Genomic DNA, 20,413 nt, shown 5'->3' on the forward strand with positions numbered 1-20,413 from the left:
AACGTCTTTCGAGGCGCAACATAATTGACACAGTACGTTCTTTGAACTCCCCTTCTGGAGAACTATATATATATATATATATATATATATATATATATATATATATATATAGAATATATATATCCATTTTCCATTTCCGGAATCCATTTTCATGACGCTACGCACACTGTATCATGCATATCAGTTTTTTTAAAATATAAAAAATATAATTAGGATTTTATTTTAATGCTTACGAAGTGCATTCTAAAATGTCACTTTTATTCATAGGTGTTTCCATTGTTTTGATAACCACCTGTATATCTGAGTATTTCGTTATAGTTACTTACCGTTCTATATTCTTCATTAAGAAATTAGTAACATACAATATTAAAAAGAAAATTAATAAAAACATTGTTCAGTTAAAGTACAGGAAAATTAAATAATTTCATTTTAATTATTTTACATATTTCAGTCTTTGATTTATAATTTAGTATAATAAATAGAATGGAATTTTGAAACTATTTTTCTGAAATTCAGTATCAGATATCGCTAATTACAAGGGATCAAAATTCAATTCTATAAACCTTTAAAAAGGTTGAGAAAGTATGAAAAAAGTACGGCATCATGGAGAACACCAAAGTGTACTAAATTTCAAAACTATCACATCAAAGAGTGAAAAGCCAGTTACAAAATTCCTCTCCCACAAATATAAAACAAGTGAAATTAAATATAAATAAACAAGTGAAGTTTGTGACACATATGACGGGTACTATCAAAGAATATTCTTTTAAATTGAAAAATATAGATTATCTTACCCACAGGTTTGCACGTAGGTGTCTTTCCAAACTGCATCCGGCTGTCAAAAAATCAAAACTGAGTATAAATTTTAATCATTTAAAAAAGGTAAAAAAATTTCTACACATAAATGAAGAAATTTACACTTCATTTATTAAAATGTTTTACGGGACAAAGAAAAATATGATTTTTTTTTACAGAATGAAACGGTTGCAATTTGTGATTTTTTTTAAAACAAGACAGAATTTTATTTTCTCATGAAATTATATGAAAGTTTGATATTCAATTACAGATTTAATGAACATGGAGGGTCATCTGTATCCTAGCATTTGGAACTCAACTATATAAGTGAACGAATGTCCGCCAAGCAACGGAATGCATTTTTATTTATTTATGCGCACACACTGTCTTGATGAAATGAGCACAAATCTACATCAACTTTATTCTTTGATTGTATCATCGGGCAAAGGTTCTATCTGTTAGAAGCTTTTAGGGTTCTTTGTAAACAGCAAGGAGAAGCAAATAAGCGGTGTGATCGCAGCACAAAAGCGAAGATGGAAGAGAGGGACATGCTAAAGAGTTCAAAGTTCATATACGTTCAAGAAGTGAATTTTTTTGAAAAATAGCTGAGCGAACATTTCTTTTAGGCGTGGAATTTTTACATGATACAGCGGTTCAATATTAGATATTTAGAATTAAGAAATTAGACCCTGTGAAGCGAGGGAAAAGCAAAAAGCCGCACAACTTGAAAGCTGAAGCTTTCTGAGCTGAAGCACTTTGAAAGCTTTTTGAGTTTGAACTTAAGTGATCTGAAAATTAATTGCATGGTATAAAAACTAATAATTTCATTTTTTTTTACATATATCCGCCCTAACGTATTACTACTACGATTGAATTACAATCATGGCTAATTTTATCTAAATTTTTGATGGCATAGCAATATGCACTCTGAAGATTTATAACCTCTATAAGAAATTTCAACATGCCATCTAAATTAAATATAAATTTTATGTAAAGGTTTGCTAATATTTTCTATGTATCTGTAAATAAATTGGCGGCCTTTGCATCATTCCAAATTCTCTAAACACAATAGAGCCATGAAGTGAAGAATCATAATATTTTCCAGAAAAAGTGAAATTATAACTTTAAAATATTGCAAACGAGCAAATTACATAGATATAAAATTTCCTAATTATTTCAATAATAGATATTTAAATATCCTTACTTAAATTACTAACTCCATTATCTCTGTTCTCATCTACAAAAGAAAAAAAAAGTCAGTTGGAAACTATGAGATCTATAAATAAAACTTTACATGCAAAGAAACAAATTACTTTTCTATGATAGTGACTAATCCTAAAAACTATTTAACGTATTTACTTACTTTCGATAATTGTAGCTCTCTTTGCGGCATACTCTGCGATTTCTGTAAAAATGTTAAAAATGAATGTAAAATCTACTAACAAAAAAATGAGAGATGAATACTTTACAAAGAGAGAAGCCAATGAGTGTTTTGCTCGATAAGATTTAAAACTGATTGTGTTTAATCAAGTGGTGGTTCATGAAGAGAAGCTATATCAGGCTATTTATTTTAAGCCCCTTCTCACTCTGCAATATAGAAATTCTGAAAATTTTAAATTCTTTACCACGTAAATAAAAATTAGAAATGTATGTACCATCATAAGAGCATTGCACAGTTAAAAATCAATGCATAATTTAATTGATTGTTTATAATCAAAGAATAAAACATTTTAATCATACGTTATTAACTTATATAGCATATATTACAATAAATAGCAGGAATAATACATAATAACAAATATTATTTACAAAGGTTAATGCAATTAATGATTTTATTTCGTTGCAAACAGTTTCAGTAAGTGAGAAAATAGTTTTACCGTTGATTAGGATCAAGCCGTACCTTCACTTGAACTGTATATTTGAATTATAAAAATTAAAACAAAATATTAAAAAGGTCAACATCGTGCATTCTCTTCAACCTTTCGTGTAAAAATTATACCACAAAAATGTAATGTATCATAAGTTGAACAGGTTCCATAATAAGCGAAACATAGTTGCAATATCGCCACTCATTTACTTCAGACTAAAAATATTTGTTATTTGTTTAGTGTAAAAAAATTGCTTCGTTATTTTTTAAGTAAGATAGTTCGTTTAAGTAAAGTTGCGACTTTTGTTATTTCGTGGTTTTAATAATACGAAAGATTATAAGTACAAATACATAGAACTACAAAACGTTTTATTGATATTCTGCATAACTGAGTTTCTACTGTTCATGTCTTCTTATATGGTCACTTTCCATTATGGCAAGTTATCGACATCCAACAAGAAAAGACGAATCTTGCACTGAGTCTAAGTTTTGTTGAAAGCGACCGCCTGGCAAAACCGGGCATGTTTAACCGCAATGAACTATAACACTTAATTTTTTGTTTCTAATAAGAGAATAATAGAAAAATATAAATATTTGTTTAAAGACAAAAAAAATAAAGAAAATAAAGGAAAGATAAAGGCCAACTATCTCTGCATAAACTAAATTACGCCTCGAGATTTTTTTCCCCTACGTTTTCTATCATTTGCTATTTTGTGTTTTCGTTCTCACTCCGAATTTTCCAGACAAGATCACATCGTTTTTCCCATACTTTGCTGTTTCTGTTAGAGGCCACGCTTTGAAAAATGATAAATCTACAAGACCTTAACATCAATTTTTTAGAACGAAATTCATTCTGAATAAGTCTGTCTGTTCTGTTGCATGAATATAAGTTAACATGACAGTTACAACACAAAATTAACTAAACGGATAAAATTTAATATACAAATTTAAAATTTAAAGTGTCGATCAGTATCGAATCAGGAACCAAAGAGTTTATCGCCTGTCGATCTGAATTTTTGCATACATATAAACGCGATAATACAAACATGTAACAAATTTGGTAAATGAAGTCTGGTATGCGATCTTGCGACCAGAATTCTACGACTAATTTTAACTTTAATCGGTTAGAATACACATTTGGATTTTCGGTATCTGAGTATTAATCGCAACTCAGCGACTAATTATCAAATAAGCTCTTCCATAATTGTTGTTCTCCAATATCAAGCAAATGATACACGTTTTATTTATTTTTCTATGTAGAACATAATTCTGCAGTTCGGTATTCTGAAATATCTGAGCATTTATAGTGTTCAAGGCTTTTCTGGAGATACACAATTTTAGGCTAGACTGGAGATAACACCTTTATTACAGAGCATTCGAGGAGATCACTCCTGATGGTTTTAATTGTATTCTTTTTTTTTGTTTTTTTTTTTGTCTCCCTACTTATTTTTGAGCTGATCAGCCACAGTTGCTCTATATAAATAGCCTGTATGTTGACGCTCCCATTCAATGCAAAAAGGGTTTCTTCATGCACATGACATTAAAAACCCATAGTGTTTATTAAATTTCTGACAAACAAAAGCAAAATATTCCTTTTCGGTGATATAACTAGCGCAATGATACAATGCAAATGAAAGACCCCGTGAAAGTTATGTCAAATGGATGATGCAGAAACCCAACCCCACATACTTCCCCATCTTCACTAATGCCCTGTAGATAACTGTTATATAACATCATTGCGCAGTAGTGACTACATCAATAAGTAATATGAATTAAAGTCACAATACAGAGCAAAATGAGCTTAATCATTCCACAAAAAGTTAATTGCCACTAAGATTCTTGTTCAATTTTTTCCTATCTGCTCTATCTATCGGTATGCAACATACCGCTGGAATCGAATGAGAAAATCACATATATCAAGGGATTCTTGTACGAGGGAAAAGCTTAATTTACAAATACCTGTTTTAAATTTTGATTCAGCTCTCCTAATTAATCTCTTCTCCAAATACATTATTATTATTGCCATAAAGGAATCCCCCCCCAAAAAAGTCTCACCCTTAGATCCCATTCATACAAAGTATAATTTTTTCGACGATTTCTTCCTATTCAGTGAATTTATAAAATGTTGACGAATTCTTATGTATTGGATATGCTTTATGTATTCTAAACTCCATTTAAAAGGCAACCGAAACTCTTGAAAAATATAAGCTTATCTACAGAGAAATCATTTATCAAAATAAAAATTAAATGTATATATACACCTGGTTTACCTGATGAACGGATTCGATATTTCACAAATTTAAATTTAAAAATTAAACGTCATAAAATGAAATATTTTGGATGATATGTTATTGTTGGCAGAAAGAAATTTCCAGTAGAATGCGACTCCGAATTGAGTATTTAGCGATAGTTGTTTTCCCTGCAAACGCTGATAATCGACAATTGTCGGAAACGAGTATAAAGCAGTCAAAGTAAAGTATAGTACTTTGAATAATTTATTCATACATATTTTACATTTAAAAATATCTTATCAACCTTAATAAATTTTCAGCTTAACAGGTTTTTGGTCATTCCCTATACCTTTATGACACAGGAAACATGTAAATTCTTTTATCAGTTTATTACAAATTTATTTTGAAAGTTATTGACTAGTTGGTTTAGGAAATAAGATAATTAATAAAGTGCACTGCATTAGAAAATTTTTAAAATTTACTAATTTGATTTCTGAAACACTGCTTTTTTCTATACTCAATAGGATGTGTAACAGTTTGAATCTTTGCTTTTTCTGTATCCATACATAATGTAGATTTTTTAAAAATTTTATTTAACAATGGTTTGGTGTTTTGTTTAGAGTTTTTGTATCTCCGATTTCAGTCAATCATTGTGCGTGAAAAAACAGAAATATGTTCCACAGAGGAAATTAAGTATTTACATATAATCATAGCATATTATATATATATATATATATATATGTGTGTGTGTGTGTGTGTGTGTGTGTGTGTGTGTGTGCATACGCGTGCTGATGTATAAATATATATATATATATATATATATATATATATATATATATACCTAAAATCTTCATCAATCCAAATGCTCGCTGGCAGTTTAACTCCATCTGAAAAAAAAATCTAATTAAAAAAATTATTCACAAAAAAAATTGCAAATATATTGAAAACAACAGTCATTTTTCGAAAAAGCACTTCAAATCTATTACATATTTTATGCAATGGATAAAAATACAAAAAGTAAATGCAATCACTGTAAATCATAACAAAAACAGTTATAAAGTTTTGACCAACGTTCAACGTGACAGAGACTAAAAATAACAATTTTAAAAGGAAATATAATACATTAACAATAAAAAGTTACATGTTTTTTTAAAATTTAATTGATCAAATGCGCAATAAGACATTTTTGAAAAAAAGTATTCAGTGTACGGTATTTGGATTTTTGCGCTCTGGGTATTCTTGTAGGTTCATAATCGTCCAATAAATCACCCACAATTCATTGAAAATTGGGAATAGGGAGTTATTAATTTAGGTCTGCTAAACGTATTAGCTGTTGGCAAGAATATTTAGTAAGTATATGCAGCGAGAAACTGCAATAGTATTTGAAATAAATTTTGACGCTATATAAGAAAAATGTTTTAAACTTAAAATTAGCAAACTCTTCATTAAAAAAACAAACCCATTGTTAAATATATCAAGAATATTTGCAAGTCATAGCTGTCTGAATCATTCAATCAGAATCTTATTAGATCAAATATAATTCAAAATAAAAATCAATAAACTGTAATCTAAAACGGTAAAATTCTATTCTAAAAAATGCATTTGAAATTTGCTGTTTCAGCCAAAGACGATTCGAACGGTTTTAAAAAAAAATTATCACCATTTAGCTTCATATGCCAGCTAATCAATAACATAATTTAACAGTTAATAATTTTTTAAAAAGATTAATTAATACAACCATAGCTTTAGAATTCCGGATAATCAAATAATTCATATACACATTAAATAAATCACTTAATAAAACTTTATATTATAATATATATATATAATTACATGAAATCTCATACTCAGAAATCTAGCATTCAGTTTAAATTTATATATGAAATTTTTTTCCTTTCATATATAAATATAAACAGAAAATCTTGATTTAAAAACATAAATTATATTTAAGATTACATTTATTTTTGTGCATTAATATTTTTGAGTTATCAATAAAAATGTCAAAATTTACTTAAAGAAATTAGATTCATGTAATCTTCTAATTCATATTTACTATAACAACTGTTTTCCGTATGAAGCATATTTGTCTCTTTTCTTTCAATATTATAGAAAGTCTATAAAAGTTTCTTAGGTTATTCAAAATTTAAGAATTTCCCATGGAATACTGTGAAAGCAAAATTAGTTAAGCTTTTTTTTCAAATATGTTTGTTTCTAGTATATTTGCGGTTGCTATTTCATTGGAAGAATAAATTTTTCAAAATCTTAAATGTATATCTTAATGAAAATAATATACGTTTAAATACAAATTAAAATGATTTCTCAAGTATATATTATGCAAATTAAAAGTTTCATGAGCAATCAACATTAAATAAAAAATATTCTATATCAAAAGAAATAATTAAAAACTAAATGGTCTTTACATATAATTGCTACTACATGTACACAAATTGAATTTATTTTGATTTACTTCATTTTGCATATCCATATATAAAAGGTAGAAGTGAGTAATTTGGTTATTTAATAGTAAAGCAATGCTGAATAACGGTAGGAGAGTCTTTACACTTTATTTTTAAATACTTCTAACATTCTTTGTGAGAGATTACTCTAATACTTATTTTAAAATTGACATGTGATGTAGAAAAGAATTTAAATTTTTTTATACAGGGTAGCATTATAACATTTACATTTTGTTTAACATTCTTTCAAATTTAATAAAAATTACCAAAATTTTAGCCCGTTTTGAATGAAAAATTACAGTTGTTACAAAAGCATTATAGTGCATGTTTTTTTTTTTAATCCTGAAGTATTATATGTTCTCTATTAATTAGAAATGATTCATTTCATATTAATAAACATGATTATAAATTTTCAGAACGAAATTCTATGGAAGAGCTAAAAAATTTTTTATAAATTATAAGTGAAAATAAATTACTTAGATATTAAAGTATATGTTCACTCAATTATGGAAAAAGACGATGTCTTTTTTTTTTTCAAGCTTCTTTAATGTTATAGTGACAGTTTCTCCTGCTATACCATGAGTCTTTAACTTTATTTCTTTCAATAAAGAAATTAATTATCTAAATTCAATTGCTCTGCTTGGAATCTTACATTGATCTCGATTGGACTTCAAACTATGGACACATTGAGCAGACAACTAGACTTTTATCCATAGCAAAAAGTCTGCAACATGGACATAATATTCCATGAAAATAATTGCATAAAGATTGCATCTTTAAGACCAGAATCAATGGACGCATCTAAGCGTGATCAAAAAGTGTTTGCAATCGATATAAAATAAATAACCCAAGAGCTCTGAGTTGAGAGTAGAGGAGTTTTTATGTCAACAGACCAAGATACACATATATTTAAATAATTATAATCAAGGGAAAATGTCAAAAATAATACCCAAATTAGAATTTTTTTTGAAATAATTGCATTTTTTTCAATACAGAAAGCGAGAGTAACTTTAGCGTAAATTCATAGGTCTCTTGTTTTGTAAACTTCGGGAAAAAGCATAGTTTATGAATAAAATCTTGCATCAGAAGTGCAGATATATATTGTTGAAGACTACATTACCAGAATTTCATTCATCATGATTTTTAACGAATTAATTTTACAAATAAGAACTATATTTAAAGAATTTTTTAAATACATGAAGAATATATAATACATTATTCATGCATAATTCATTTTTTGTTTTGCTTTATTTTTCGGCAATAGATTTAGTTTGTCTTTTAATAATGCATGCATCTAAAAGAAAACTAAAGTTCAATTCAGCTAACATCTCTTAAAGACTTTCATAGCAACAAATGACTAATTAGTGAATTATTGATGTATTTCTGTATCAATAGGCTGCCATTCTGTTCAGAGTGTATAACAAATAATTTATCCCATAAGAGTACAAAAAATGCAACAGCATTGAAATTGAATCTATTAAAATAACCAAAAAGGTTTAAACTTCTGATACCACTGCTATTCTGCAAAAAGATATTTTTAAGCTGATACGTCATCTCAAGAAAGCATAACATGAATATTCAAGATTTTCTTTAAATATTTATAGCATTCCAAGACTATTTCGTTTAGCGATTAGCCCCTCCTTATAAATCATTCCAACACAACTAACCACATTTAACAGTATTTCAATCTTATGAAACAAGTTTTTTTCTAAGTGACCACAATAAAATACCATACGTTTTTGTGTACGAACTCACTGAATTAAATATATGAATCAAGAAGAAATTTGATAAAAACTGAAGAAACTCAATAGCTTTTGATTAATGAAAATCGTTATATTTCAGTAAAATAACTGATTGCTAGTTCAAATTATAGCTATATAAAATATAGAAGAAATATCCGTTCTTGATTTCCTTTAAATATTTTGGCATAAATTCATTGAAAAACAATTAATCTCTTATAAAACATACATGCTGAAATTATTCAAATTATATTAAAAAGTATTAAAATGTTTTAAAAATCATATCATTAAGTATTCAGAATTGTATTAGAAATTATGTCATTAAGTATTCAAAATTGTATTAGCAATTATGTCATCAAGTATTCCGAATTATATTAGAAATCATGTCATTAAGTATTAAGAATTGTATTACAAATCACAACAAATTCCACCAAATCTCACACTTGTAGATAACGTTTAAAATGTTATTATCTCTTCCAGAACTGATTCATATCAGAAAAAAATCAGCTTACAGAAGACCATTGACTGATAGTTTTATGACCAGTAGGAAAACGTTCCATTCGGAAAAGTCATACAATCTTTTGGACAAGCTACCCCACTGTGAGTATATAATTAGCCGCGGTCCAAATACCTCATTTTTTACTGCTAATATGGTTCTTCCGAAAAAAAAAAAAAAGGATTTGAGTTTTTATTGCTGTTAAATTTGTGTAACGTTTGGAAAAAAAAATTATCAGTTTATTCATCTGGACTGTTGACTATATTACATAAATCATTCGTAAGTTCAATTTGGTCGGTTACACAAAATGTGGGTAAATGCCTTCATCAATTTATATTAATTTTTCGGCAATATGTCTCGCTCCTTCATCATTGGAAAGTTGAATTCTCATATTTATTCTTAACCGTAGCTTCTTCCATCGAAGCCAAAGGAATTATTGCTTTAAACATGCACCGATTTCATCTGCTGGAGTTGATTTTTTAAATAATTAAAAGTGTTTGCTGAAAGTCTCCATAGAAGAAATATAGAAGTACCTCGGAGATATTGCAGCTTTCCATCTAATGCTTCGAATGACTTTTTCAGCAATATTGCATATTCGTCACAGTTTAATGCACCGCAATACTCCGACATGATTCACTATGTTTGGTACAAGTCTGGGTTATTGCAAACTCGGTCACCTCCATTTCAAATTTTCGTAATTTTGCAATTCGCAGGAGGTTGATCACTGTAACGGCTCCATTAGATTCAAGTTCATGAAATGTTCTTGGTGCCACAATTTTCTATGCTTCAATCATTTTTTTGGTACCATTTTTTGGCAGGCTTCTTTCATTTTTAGATTACTATATCTATGAGCTGTATTTTATATTAATCTGATTATTAAAATTTCTGAATTAAAAACACTCTTTTTCTATATTTATAAATAAAAGTAAATAAATAAATTAGAAAACTTGACTGGATTATTTTTTACACTTGGACATATTTCAGCGGAGAAACTGGCGATCGATTTTTCTCATTGAGCTGTATTCTGTGTAGTAATCCTCCCGACATCTCGTATTTTTCGTGATTCGTGACACAATATTGTAATAAATTTTAAATTTCTGTATTCAAACCAAAGATGGGGTGAAATCCATAACTTTCAGCATAATATTGCGTTTCAAAGACCAAATACGTTATCTCGGTAGACTTTTAAGACTTTATATCTCGATAGCGGGGAAACAAGGGCAAATAATTTATGCGCCAAAAAAACATGTTCGATTGCTACTTATTCATATTTTTTTCATTATTACACGAAGGTAAGGTTTTCTGGTGAGATATCTTAAATGTTCAGTTTTTTCCCTTCTTTATTAAGTAGATATTATGACTGTCGAACAATGGAAGTAAAGAACAGTATGCATGAGTAGCAAATTCTTCTAAAGTCTTGATAAATGGATGATGTTCTACTAGTCAAATTTTTATATACGGCAGTTTTCTGCACTGAATAAATTTTAAATTTTGAAATAAAAGTTTGCCCCTAAATTTGGAGTGAGTGTCTCCAAATTGAAAAATACGATTGTCTCTACAAAGTTTGCAGATAGAAAAATGAAACTTTGTGTGTACATAGATTTGTAAGAAACATTCTACGAATATGTTTGCAGTATGGGAGCCATATGAAAATTTAATTTGTTTAACTTATTATTATCAACTTTCTCAGAAACCAAAGTGTTTTCATATAATTGTCCACATTCTTTAATGACAGTTTGTAATTGGAAGTATATATCTAGCTAAAATATTTAGGGAATAATACTTTCTCCACTTTTTTGGAACACCCTGTACATCGATTTCAATTATATTCTAATGAGAAATCTTTTTCGGTGACACTGCCTTTTTCTAGACAGACGAATCTTCATAACATCTAAATAAAATTAATATATTTCTTATCCCTCTAAAGTTCATTTTTTTTTCATCTCTTAATATGTTGAGAGCCATTTCTTCTCACCAGGAATAATTGTTTTGTCTTGTTAATTGCTAGTGCTTTATGTTGTGCCCACAAATAAGCTTTTTCAATATTGTCTAGTAAGTTGTCACTAATTTTTTTATGAATTGTATTTTTAGTGACTACTATTTTAGATGCAATTCGCGTCATTGACATATTTTTTCTTAGATGTTATATTTAAAATCATTTAATAATCCTTGAAAACTGTTTTTTTTTTTCTAATATATATCCTTTCTTTAAACAATTTGTCAACTTTATGAGAAAATCAATACATACTCTTCTGAAAACCTCAGAAATGTATTTGGGATATTTTGCATCATCTTTTATTTCTGAAACTTTTCTCCTTTGAAATCTCCTTTACTTCTCTGATTTCAACGAAAATATAAATACATCATAAAGCAATTCTAAAATAAACTGAATAATTATCTAAAGCCATAAAAGTGACAAAAGTCAGATGATAACTTACTTGTTGTTAATATGTAAAGGCTCTTGAAAAAAAAAAAGTGATTTAAAAAAGCTGATATTAAATTTTTTCAATCAAAAAAATGGAAAAATGTTTAATTTTAAACACCACTGGTTTTTGAAATATTCTAAATTTTTATAAGATTTTCAATCCTTGCATCATGTTTTTTTCAGTAAATCAAAGCAAATCAGTGAATAAAAACCAAATGCATGATTTGTACAAATAGCTGAAACGAATTTGAACTTGAAATGCTATTTTTGATCTGTCTGTCTTCTGGGGACAGAATACATATACTTCATGTAAGAACCATGGAAATAAGGGAGAAATTGACTAACGTTTTCTATTGAAAACCTCATTTAAATTCAGAGATTAGAAAGCTTCTATATATACTGTTTACCATAAATACAACATTCCTGTATTACTCAAAAGAAATGTATTGATAATTGTTAAATTAAATAATAACGAATCGCATACAAACACTATAGAATTATTTTATCTTCATTTTTCTATCTTGTTGGTAATCAATATATATTTGGCTATTTCATTATAGTTACTTGCCATTCTATATTCTCGATTATGAAATAAGTAAAATATAACATAGATACAAATTTAATGAAAACACACCTCCATTAGTATACCGAAAAATAAAAATTATCATTTTAATTATTTTATAATTTTCAGCCTTTAATTTATAATTCATGATTATGAACAATATGGAATCTTGATATCAATATTTTCTGAAATTAAACACTAGTTAGTATCATTTCTAAATAAATATCTTACTTCACTGCACAAATTTAGTCTTGTTTCACAGCCGCAGGGATAAACTGTAAAAAAAAAAAATTGAATGCAAGTTTTAAGTATTTAGAATGGGCAAAAATGTTTTAACATAAATGAATAAATCTTCTATTCACTTACTAACGTCTTTTAAGGGACTAAAAAAAAAAAGATTTTCTTACGAAATAAAAAAGTTTTTAGGCATGACAGGATTTTATTTCATTATGAAAATATAGGAATGTTTGATATATTTGATGACAGATTTAATAAACATGGTGAATCAACTGTATCAGAAACTTCGGACATCGAAGTAAGAACATTAAGTAATGATAAGTATACTTTATTGGTTTTGTTTTTCTTCTTCACAAGCAATATTTATGATTACAAACTTAATTGATGATTGTGGCAAATTAATCAAAATGAAAATTTAGCGTAAAAATATCAGTTTTTTTTTTTTAAAGGCTTTAAATGTTTCTAGGCTCAATAAATACCTAAAATAATTTATTCATGATGATTATGATTATGCATTAATGCACAATGCATTATGCATTAAATCATTTATCGAAAAAAAAAATAATGTGAAACTTATGTGGATCGATGAATGACAAAGTGCATTTTAAAATTAAAAGAAAAAGAGTGTTAATGCGGCTTGAAGCAATTTGATACATTTAATGTCATACAAACAATAGAATATCCCGAATGAATTTTAAGAGATACTGAAAAAAAATGTCATTTTTTTATAATGCATAGGTATTATATACAATGCCTAGGGAAAATTCATAATAATTCTCCTTTCTCCTATTTTGCCTAAAAATGCAAGGCATTCTATAAAATGATTAGATATTCTAAGGAATGCCTTCATTTCATCCATTGCTGGCAGCATATATATAGATAAAACATTACTTTGGGGAAGTGAGCGGGGGAAGAGTAATCCTTATACCAAAGATCTATTTTTTTTGTGTGTGTGTGATAAGGCAGAATATTCCATTTTTAGCAGTCAATAATAATTTATGACAAGAAATTCAACGGACATACTCGCCACAGCAAGCCAGAAAACAAGAAAAAACCGGTTATGAGCGCTTTCAGAACTTATATAGCTCCAAATGAGATTTTAAAAGAAATTTAGCTGAGAAAGAAAACAATTATTTTAGATGCATGATGTTTACGTGATATTGCAGATTAACAATGGCAGATCCAGTTAGAGAAATTAGATCTTAAGAAGTGAAGAAAAGCCAACTTTCTGTGTAATTCAGAAGTCAAAATAAAGTTTTAATTAAAAATTATCAAAAATTAATTTATTTTAAATACAAGAATAATTTAACACTATTTATCCAATATTTATATAACGTATGTAATAAATCGATTTTACCCGATTTCTTAATTTGTTTTCTAATCACTTAAATTCAAGCTTAGAAAAACATTTTCATTTTTGTGTTGTGAAGGCTATGGGGTTTCTAATGCTTCTCCGTCTAATTTCTGTAACTTTAACTGTCCAACGTTCCGCTGTAGTACTGCATGAAAATCAAGATGGTAAATTAAATTTTTGTTCAGATAAATCCTTTTTTGCAGGTATATAAGCTCTGAATGCGTTCCCACATCTTTTATTTATCTTGACTTTATTCCCTGCCTTACTGTGATAAAGGCGGCATTCCTTGGCTATAGATTAAATAAAGAGCTCTTAAAAGCTGTTAAAAAATTGAAAATTCTGACTAAATTTTAAAAAGTATGAAAGAGCATTGTTTTAAAGAAACGCTTCACCCGCTCATTAACCAAAGGATTTATTGTATATATTTCTTTATACCAAGGTGACCAAAATTAAAACACCCTTACTTTGAACTCTCTATAAAGCGAACTGCTCAGTGTAAAAGCTCCAAAATTGTTGAACATACTATTAAAGACATGGGGAGAAGGATTATTCGAAAAAAATTATTTCCAGAAACACCGATAGATGATGCTAGACAACAAAAAAATTTGTTGAAAAGACTCAAAATACATATTTGTAGCGCATTATGCTTCTCACATGTAGAGTGATGCTGTCTTTCAAATCTGCCAAGGTTACTGGACGTTTTAGATTTTTTAAGTATTCCCAAAGCCAAAAATCACAGGGTTTAAGATGTGTAAAACGTGTGATTAGGTTGCCGGAAATGCATGACTAATAACTCTATCATTAGTAAACTTTTGCCGAAAAAACTGCTGTACACAGAGTCCAATGTGTGGAGGTGCTTCATCTTGCATAAAGGCAATTGAATCAAGACATTGGCGCTATTGCATTTGGGGTACAACAAAATTTTCGAGCATGTTTTGGTACCTTCTGGTCCTTAGCGTAAATTCTAAAGTCGACGAAAATCTCAAAGTGCAGCTGCAGCATTTCTTTTGTTTTCATAAAACAACTTCACAAGAAAAGCGCGAAGCCATCGCTAATATGAATGCCATTTTTCCAGCTTTATCCCTTTTATGCCTAGAACAGTAGCAGCAAATAAAGGGTATATGAAAATTTTTGTGTTTACAGTGCATAATTGCAGTTACAATGACAGTTTCAGTCTCTTCACTTTTTTTTTTCCCATATCAGCAATAGAAATTAGAAAGGGGAAAATTCCTAACTAATTTTTTTCGCTTAATCCGTCTTCCCATGTCTTGAATAGTATGTTAAACAATTTTGGAGCGTTTACTCTGAGTAGTTCGCTGTATAGAGAGCTCAGAGTAGGGGTTGTTTTAATTTTAATCATCTTGTATATAGGACCTAAATTATTTTATTAGAAAGAAAATTACCAGATATCAAAAATTATAGAAGACATAAAAAATACAACATTTCAATGCCCTGATATGGAAATAAGAAATAAAATTTTTTTTATAAGAAATCGAAGATAAATAAGAAATTAAGTGTTTCAACTTAAAATAGCGACAGGGTTCACTACGATAGCTCATAAACTTATTTTTCTCTGCTAAAATGTTACTGAATCGGATATGAAAGAAAAATATGAATAACAAGATTTAAGAATTAAGTGTTAGAAAGTAATTATTCTACGTAAGGAAATGCTTTATTTATTTAAATAAAATAAAAATCAAAATAACTTACAAGTTTCAATGTCTGGGCTTTCTTCATTACCTAAATAAAAATACAAAAAAAAAAAAAATGTGTAAATTTAGTATTCTTGATATGAAAAATAAAATCCTTCAAAATGTGATCAGTACATAAATTAATTTACAAATGTAAAAAAAAAAAAAAAAAAAAAAAAAAAAAACAGAAGTTAATACTGCATTGAACTAAATATGAAGAAAAATAACAGCAAGATTTAGATTTAAAGCCTTCGGATTTAACTGCCACGTACAAAAATATGTTTGCGCCATTTTATTTAAACTAAACCTGCAAAGGATCAGAATATATGTAAAATTTTTTTTTTAAGATTTAAGAATCAAATCTAGCAACTCGAATGGGATACATAAGATATTGTTTACACATGTTATATTGAAAGTTTTACAATGCCAGAAACTCATAATTATTGTTACGAATCTATAATATTGTATGATGATGTTAAACAAAATGATTGGTTAAACAATAACAGAACGATAAACCAGTTTAACATAGAGTCCGCAATAACACAGTACCTCTTGAAAACACATTACATCATTAACAAAGAGAAAAAAGCCAAGATGAAATATTAATAGTAACAGTGAATGCGATTTGAGTTTCAGTTCAATAATTAAATGTATTGTTGTATAACACATTTAAAATATTTTTTTAATAATAGATTTAAATTAAGAAAGAAACTGTGCGGGAAAAAAATATCCTTAAAAAAGATAATTCGTTGAATTTTAAGATGACACAAAAACGCTTTTGTTCTGTTTGTATTTAGTTAAAATTTCAATTTATTTTTAAATTTATTTTAACATATCTAGGAAGTTCACATTACCCTTTTTCAAAGTCTATATGTGCGAAGTTTGGTAGTTTTAGGTTAAACGGTCTAGTCTGTAGAGCGCCAACATAAACACTCTCACAATTTCTCCTTTATTATTAGTAGAGATAGAGGTAAAACATCAGTGGAAATGCTCTCCCCGAAACTTTTTCGCATACTCTCTAATAAAGGTGAATTGTGTTTTAGACGTGTTTTTCCCAAACAACTCAAACCAAAATTTGACACAAAATTACAATTTCAGTCACAAAATCACACACCAAATTTGATATATTTAATTAATTGCGTTTTTGAGTTATCACATTTACATGCTTGTCAAAGTACAGTTCGATAGACAGTTAACCCTTTTTTTGAAATTTTCACCAAATTTGATAGATGCCTACATTATAGATTTTTAATTGCGCCTGGATGATATGTCATTTTAGATGAATAAATAAATGCATGTTCTTATAATGGAGGCTATATCAAAAGAATGTAGAAGCTAAATTCAAACGGTTTCATTAAAGTCACTTTTAAAAAATTCAGGACAAAAAAAATTAAAAAATTATTCCGATATTTTCACCAGAAATCGATTTTTATTTTATTTATTTATTAATTTATTTATTTTAGCCTAGTTACCCACCTGAAAGAATTTTTTTGGAGAAAGATTGCAACAACGAGCAGGAATTCTGATGCACTTCTAGTTTGAGGTGAATAAGCTCGTCACGTTAAGTCTTTTTCATCAATTCTGTGCATTGGTTTTTCTTCTTGTGTAGTAGGGTTTATACAAAAACCGACTTTTTGAAAAACCGGTTTTGAAATTTAATATTTCCAAAAAAACCCGGTTTTTATCCGGTTTTCGAATTTTTGTCAAAAAAAAAAAAAGAATAGAGAAAAAATATCGTATTTAATTTATAAAAATAACAAAAAAACGTAGTCAATATCAAATTAAAAAAAATTAAGGATTACATATACATATTACTTACATAAAATAACGAAAACTCAAACAACAATTTCAAATAATATTAATATTAATATTATTTTCAGAAATTTTAATTTCTCCTAAACATTTAAAAAAATAATAGCATTAATAATAGCATAACATTCAAATAGCATTTAAAAAAACATAAAATATCCACTGAGCGGTGTCTAAAACTTGTTCTTATTTTGGACACAATATTGCCTGAAATTGAAAAATCTCTTTCACTACTTACTGAGCTTGGTTTTATAGTTTTCATGGCATCAAATAACAAATCTAAGTTTTTTGTTCTTTTATTCGTTGCCTCAAATAATGAAATTTTAGCTTTCAGTGTGTTTGGATTAGTAAGTTTTCCTTTAGGTTCTTATAGAAACTTATGAATTGATTTTTCCATGGCTCCTTTTAAAAAAACATTAGTGAGTAATTTCTTTGATTAGATCTTTATCAGAATTGGTTTCCACATAAGGATTTGGAAAATATTCTAGACAATACCTTTCCAGATAACTTAATAATTTCGGTGTTTGAAGCTAATAAAAGTACACTAGATTTCTTCGCTGAACTAGAAATGTTTTGTGGATTTTGCAAATGCAGTAAAAGAGTTGCTAATTCTACTTGTCTTCTTTCTTGAATTCGTTCTTCTAAAGCATATAATAATTTCAAACTTATTTCAGTGTTTACATTTTTTAGTTCATTTAATAGAAATTCAAATATACCTTCACGTTAATAAATTGGCATCTCATCGCCCTAAGCTGCTGAACGATTCAGTCCAACCGATAAAATTCGTTTTTTTTTTTTTTTTTTTTTTTGAAGAAGAAGAAGAGGAGGAAGAGGAGGAGGGAGAATATCTAGGCGTTCCGGAAAAACCGGTTTTCTCAATTTAAAAGCCGGTTTTCAAACGTGACGAATTTACTTTAAAAAATCGGTTTTTAAAAACCGGGTTTGAAAAACCGTCAAACCCTATTGTCTAGTATATGAATATTTCATGAATAAAGATTTTAATCATTTTATTTTTTAAAAATACTTTTATTCAAACTTTATTTAAAATTTAGAAGCACTTCGAATTAGAATATTTTTTTGTCGTAAAGAGTAATCGAAAGAAAAACTGACGAAAAGAAAATTACATTCTTATTCACAATACTGAAGGTAGAATCTGAAGAATTTGAGTAATAATTTATTTAAGAAATTTAGCGCATACTTGAATACGCTTTTTTAGTGCAACTGAAAAGTTACAGTATCACAAATATTTATTTTTTGTCGTCAGTTGCAGCCTGTAACCTTTCATTAGTGAAATAAATGTAGCGTAATAAATTAGATTGCAGAAAAATTATATTTTATTGTCAAATAAACCTAATTTTCAGTTACACAGAATTAACATAAGTCGACTACAGCAAGTAACTCTTCTTTACACGCATATTACAAAATATTGTCGTCTATAATTGCTAATGCTTCATTAAATTTACTTGAACCATTAATCAAATTTTTGTCAGAGAATTATCATAATGAAATAAGCAGAGTAGATAAGAAAAACTGGCAAAGTCATTGCTGAAGATGTAAAAATTAAATATACAAAACAACGGTTCTTTTACGAATGATCAGTGAAATTTAAATCAGGAAAAACGCCCTATCGAGTTATTCATGTAAGAAATAAATATCTACAATGTTCCTAATAATTCCACCAATGGGTGATTGAAATAGTGGATTAAAATAAAAAACGTTTTTTCATGAATCATGATGATATATTAGTAGAAGAATACAGAACAATTGGCAAATATGTGACATCATAGTCACTTACTACCTTATCCGCTGTTATACCAAATATAGTGCAAATTATAAGTTGAATGAATAACATTTGAATCAAATGTCTCAAAATCTGCGGACAATGTCATCGACATCTATCGCCTTGAGTTTTTAGTCGGCTGACAAAAAACTTATCAGTAAAATCAACATCTTATTGGCTTCATTTGTCACTCTGTTGACTATTTCATCAATTGTAGTCGTTCTGCTGACTTAAACCTTTGCTTGGATATTTTGATTGTTTAAAATATATTAACTTCAAGATAATTTTTAAATTATCATAATTGTTAAAGAGTCCTATGTACATAAATAAAGACCGATAATAAAATGAAAAAACCGATGTCAACGAAATCGACCCATGTTGATTGGGTTTAAGACGTTGACCAAATCCAGAAAGGCAGTGGCTTAAAAGATTTGATTGACAATTCAAATAACGAAGTCCCTAGCTAGTTCCCCGGTTGTGGAAGAGAGAGCTGTGAGAGAATATGACCTTTCAAATGACAACCCAACCCACATAAAAATCCTAAATAAAATTTCTTTTCCTTGTACTTTCTGATGAGGTCTAGCACCATTTCGAAAATTGATGTTGTTTTTAATTTGTACAGCACGGGGAGGGGTCTAGCAAACAATGTACCATTCAAACATGTTGAGAAAAGATACCCGTTGAGTTAGATGTTTCGAATTTTCGCTATTTGCATAGTAAAGTGATCGTAACAAACTGTATTGAGCCCCAAGCAAATGTTAGTAAAAATTAAAATACAAAACTCATCAAAACGATTATTTAATGAAGCATTTCTTTTAAGACATTTAATAGCTCTTTATAATATTAATTGATATTAAAGGATCTTGTAATTTAGAAGGAATAATTAAATATTTCAGTATTTAAAGCATTTCGTTTTATACAACTTTAATTAATTTACAACCACAATTGCGTTTATTAATTTTTCCATCCAA

The 20,413-nt window shown here is 28.1% G+C and overlaps 1 protein-coding gene across 12 annotated transcripts in view; it reads right to left on the reverse strand.

Moving 5' to 3' along the window:
* LOC129959546 (uncharacterized) overlaps positions 1-20,413 on the reverse strand; it is a 109,603-nt gene that overhangs the window by 22,710 nt on the left and 66,480 nt on the right. For all 12 annotated transcript variants that reach the window (XR_008783454.1, XR_008783455.1, XM_056072434.1 and 9 more), the window contains 6 exons: positions 15,873-15,902; positions 12,803-12,846; positions 5,735-5,780; positions 2,159-2,200; positions 2,000-2,032; positions 795-835 (listed from right to left, as the gene is read on the reverse strand). Coding sequence is in view for 10 of the 12 variants with exons in the window: in XM_056072434.1 (XP_055928409.1) it covers positions 795-835; positions 2,000-2,032; positions 2,159-2,200; positions 5,735-5,780; positions 12,803-12,846; positions 15,873-15,902 (236 nt within the window). In the remaining 2 variants the exon portion in view is untranslated. The remainder of the gene's footprint in view (positions 1-794; positions 836-1,999; positions 2,033-2,158; positions 2,201-5,734; positions 5,781-12,802; positions 12,847-15,872; positions 15,903-20,413) is intronic.

The sequence above is a fragment of the Argiope bruennichi genome, chromosome X1 (assembly GCF_947563725.1).
Source record: "Argiope bruennichi chromosome X1, qqArgBrue1.1, whole genome shotgun sequence".
NCBI classification, from domain to species: Eukaryota; Metazoa; Arthropoda; class Arachnida; order Araneae; family Araneidae; genus Argiope; species Argiope bruennichi.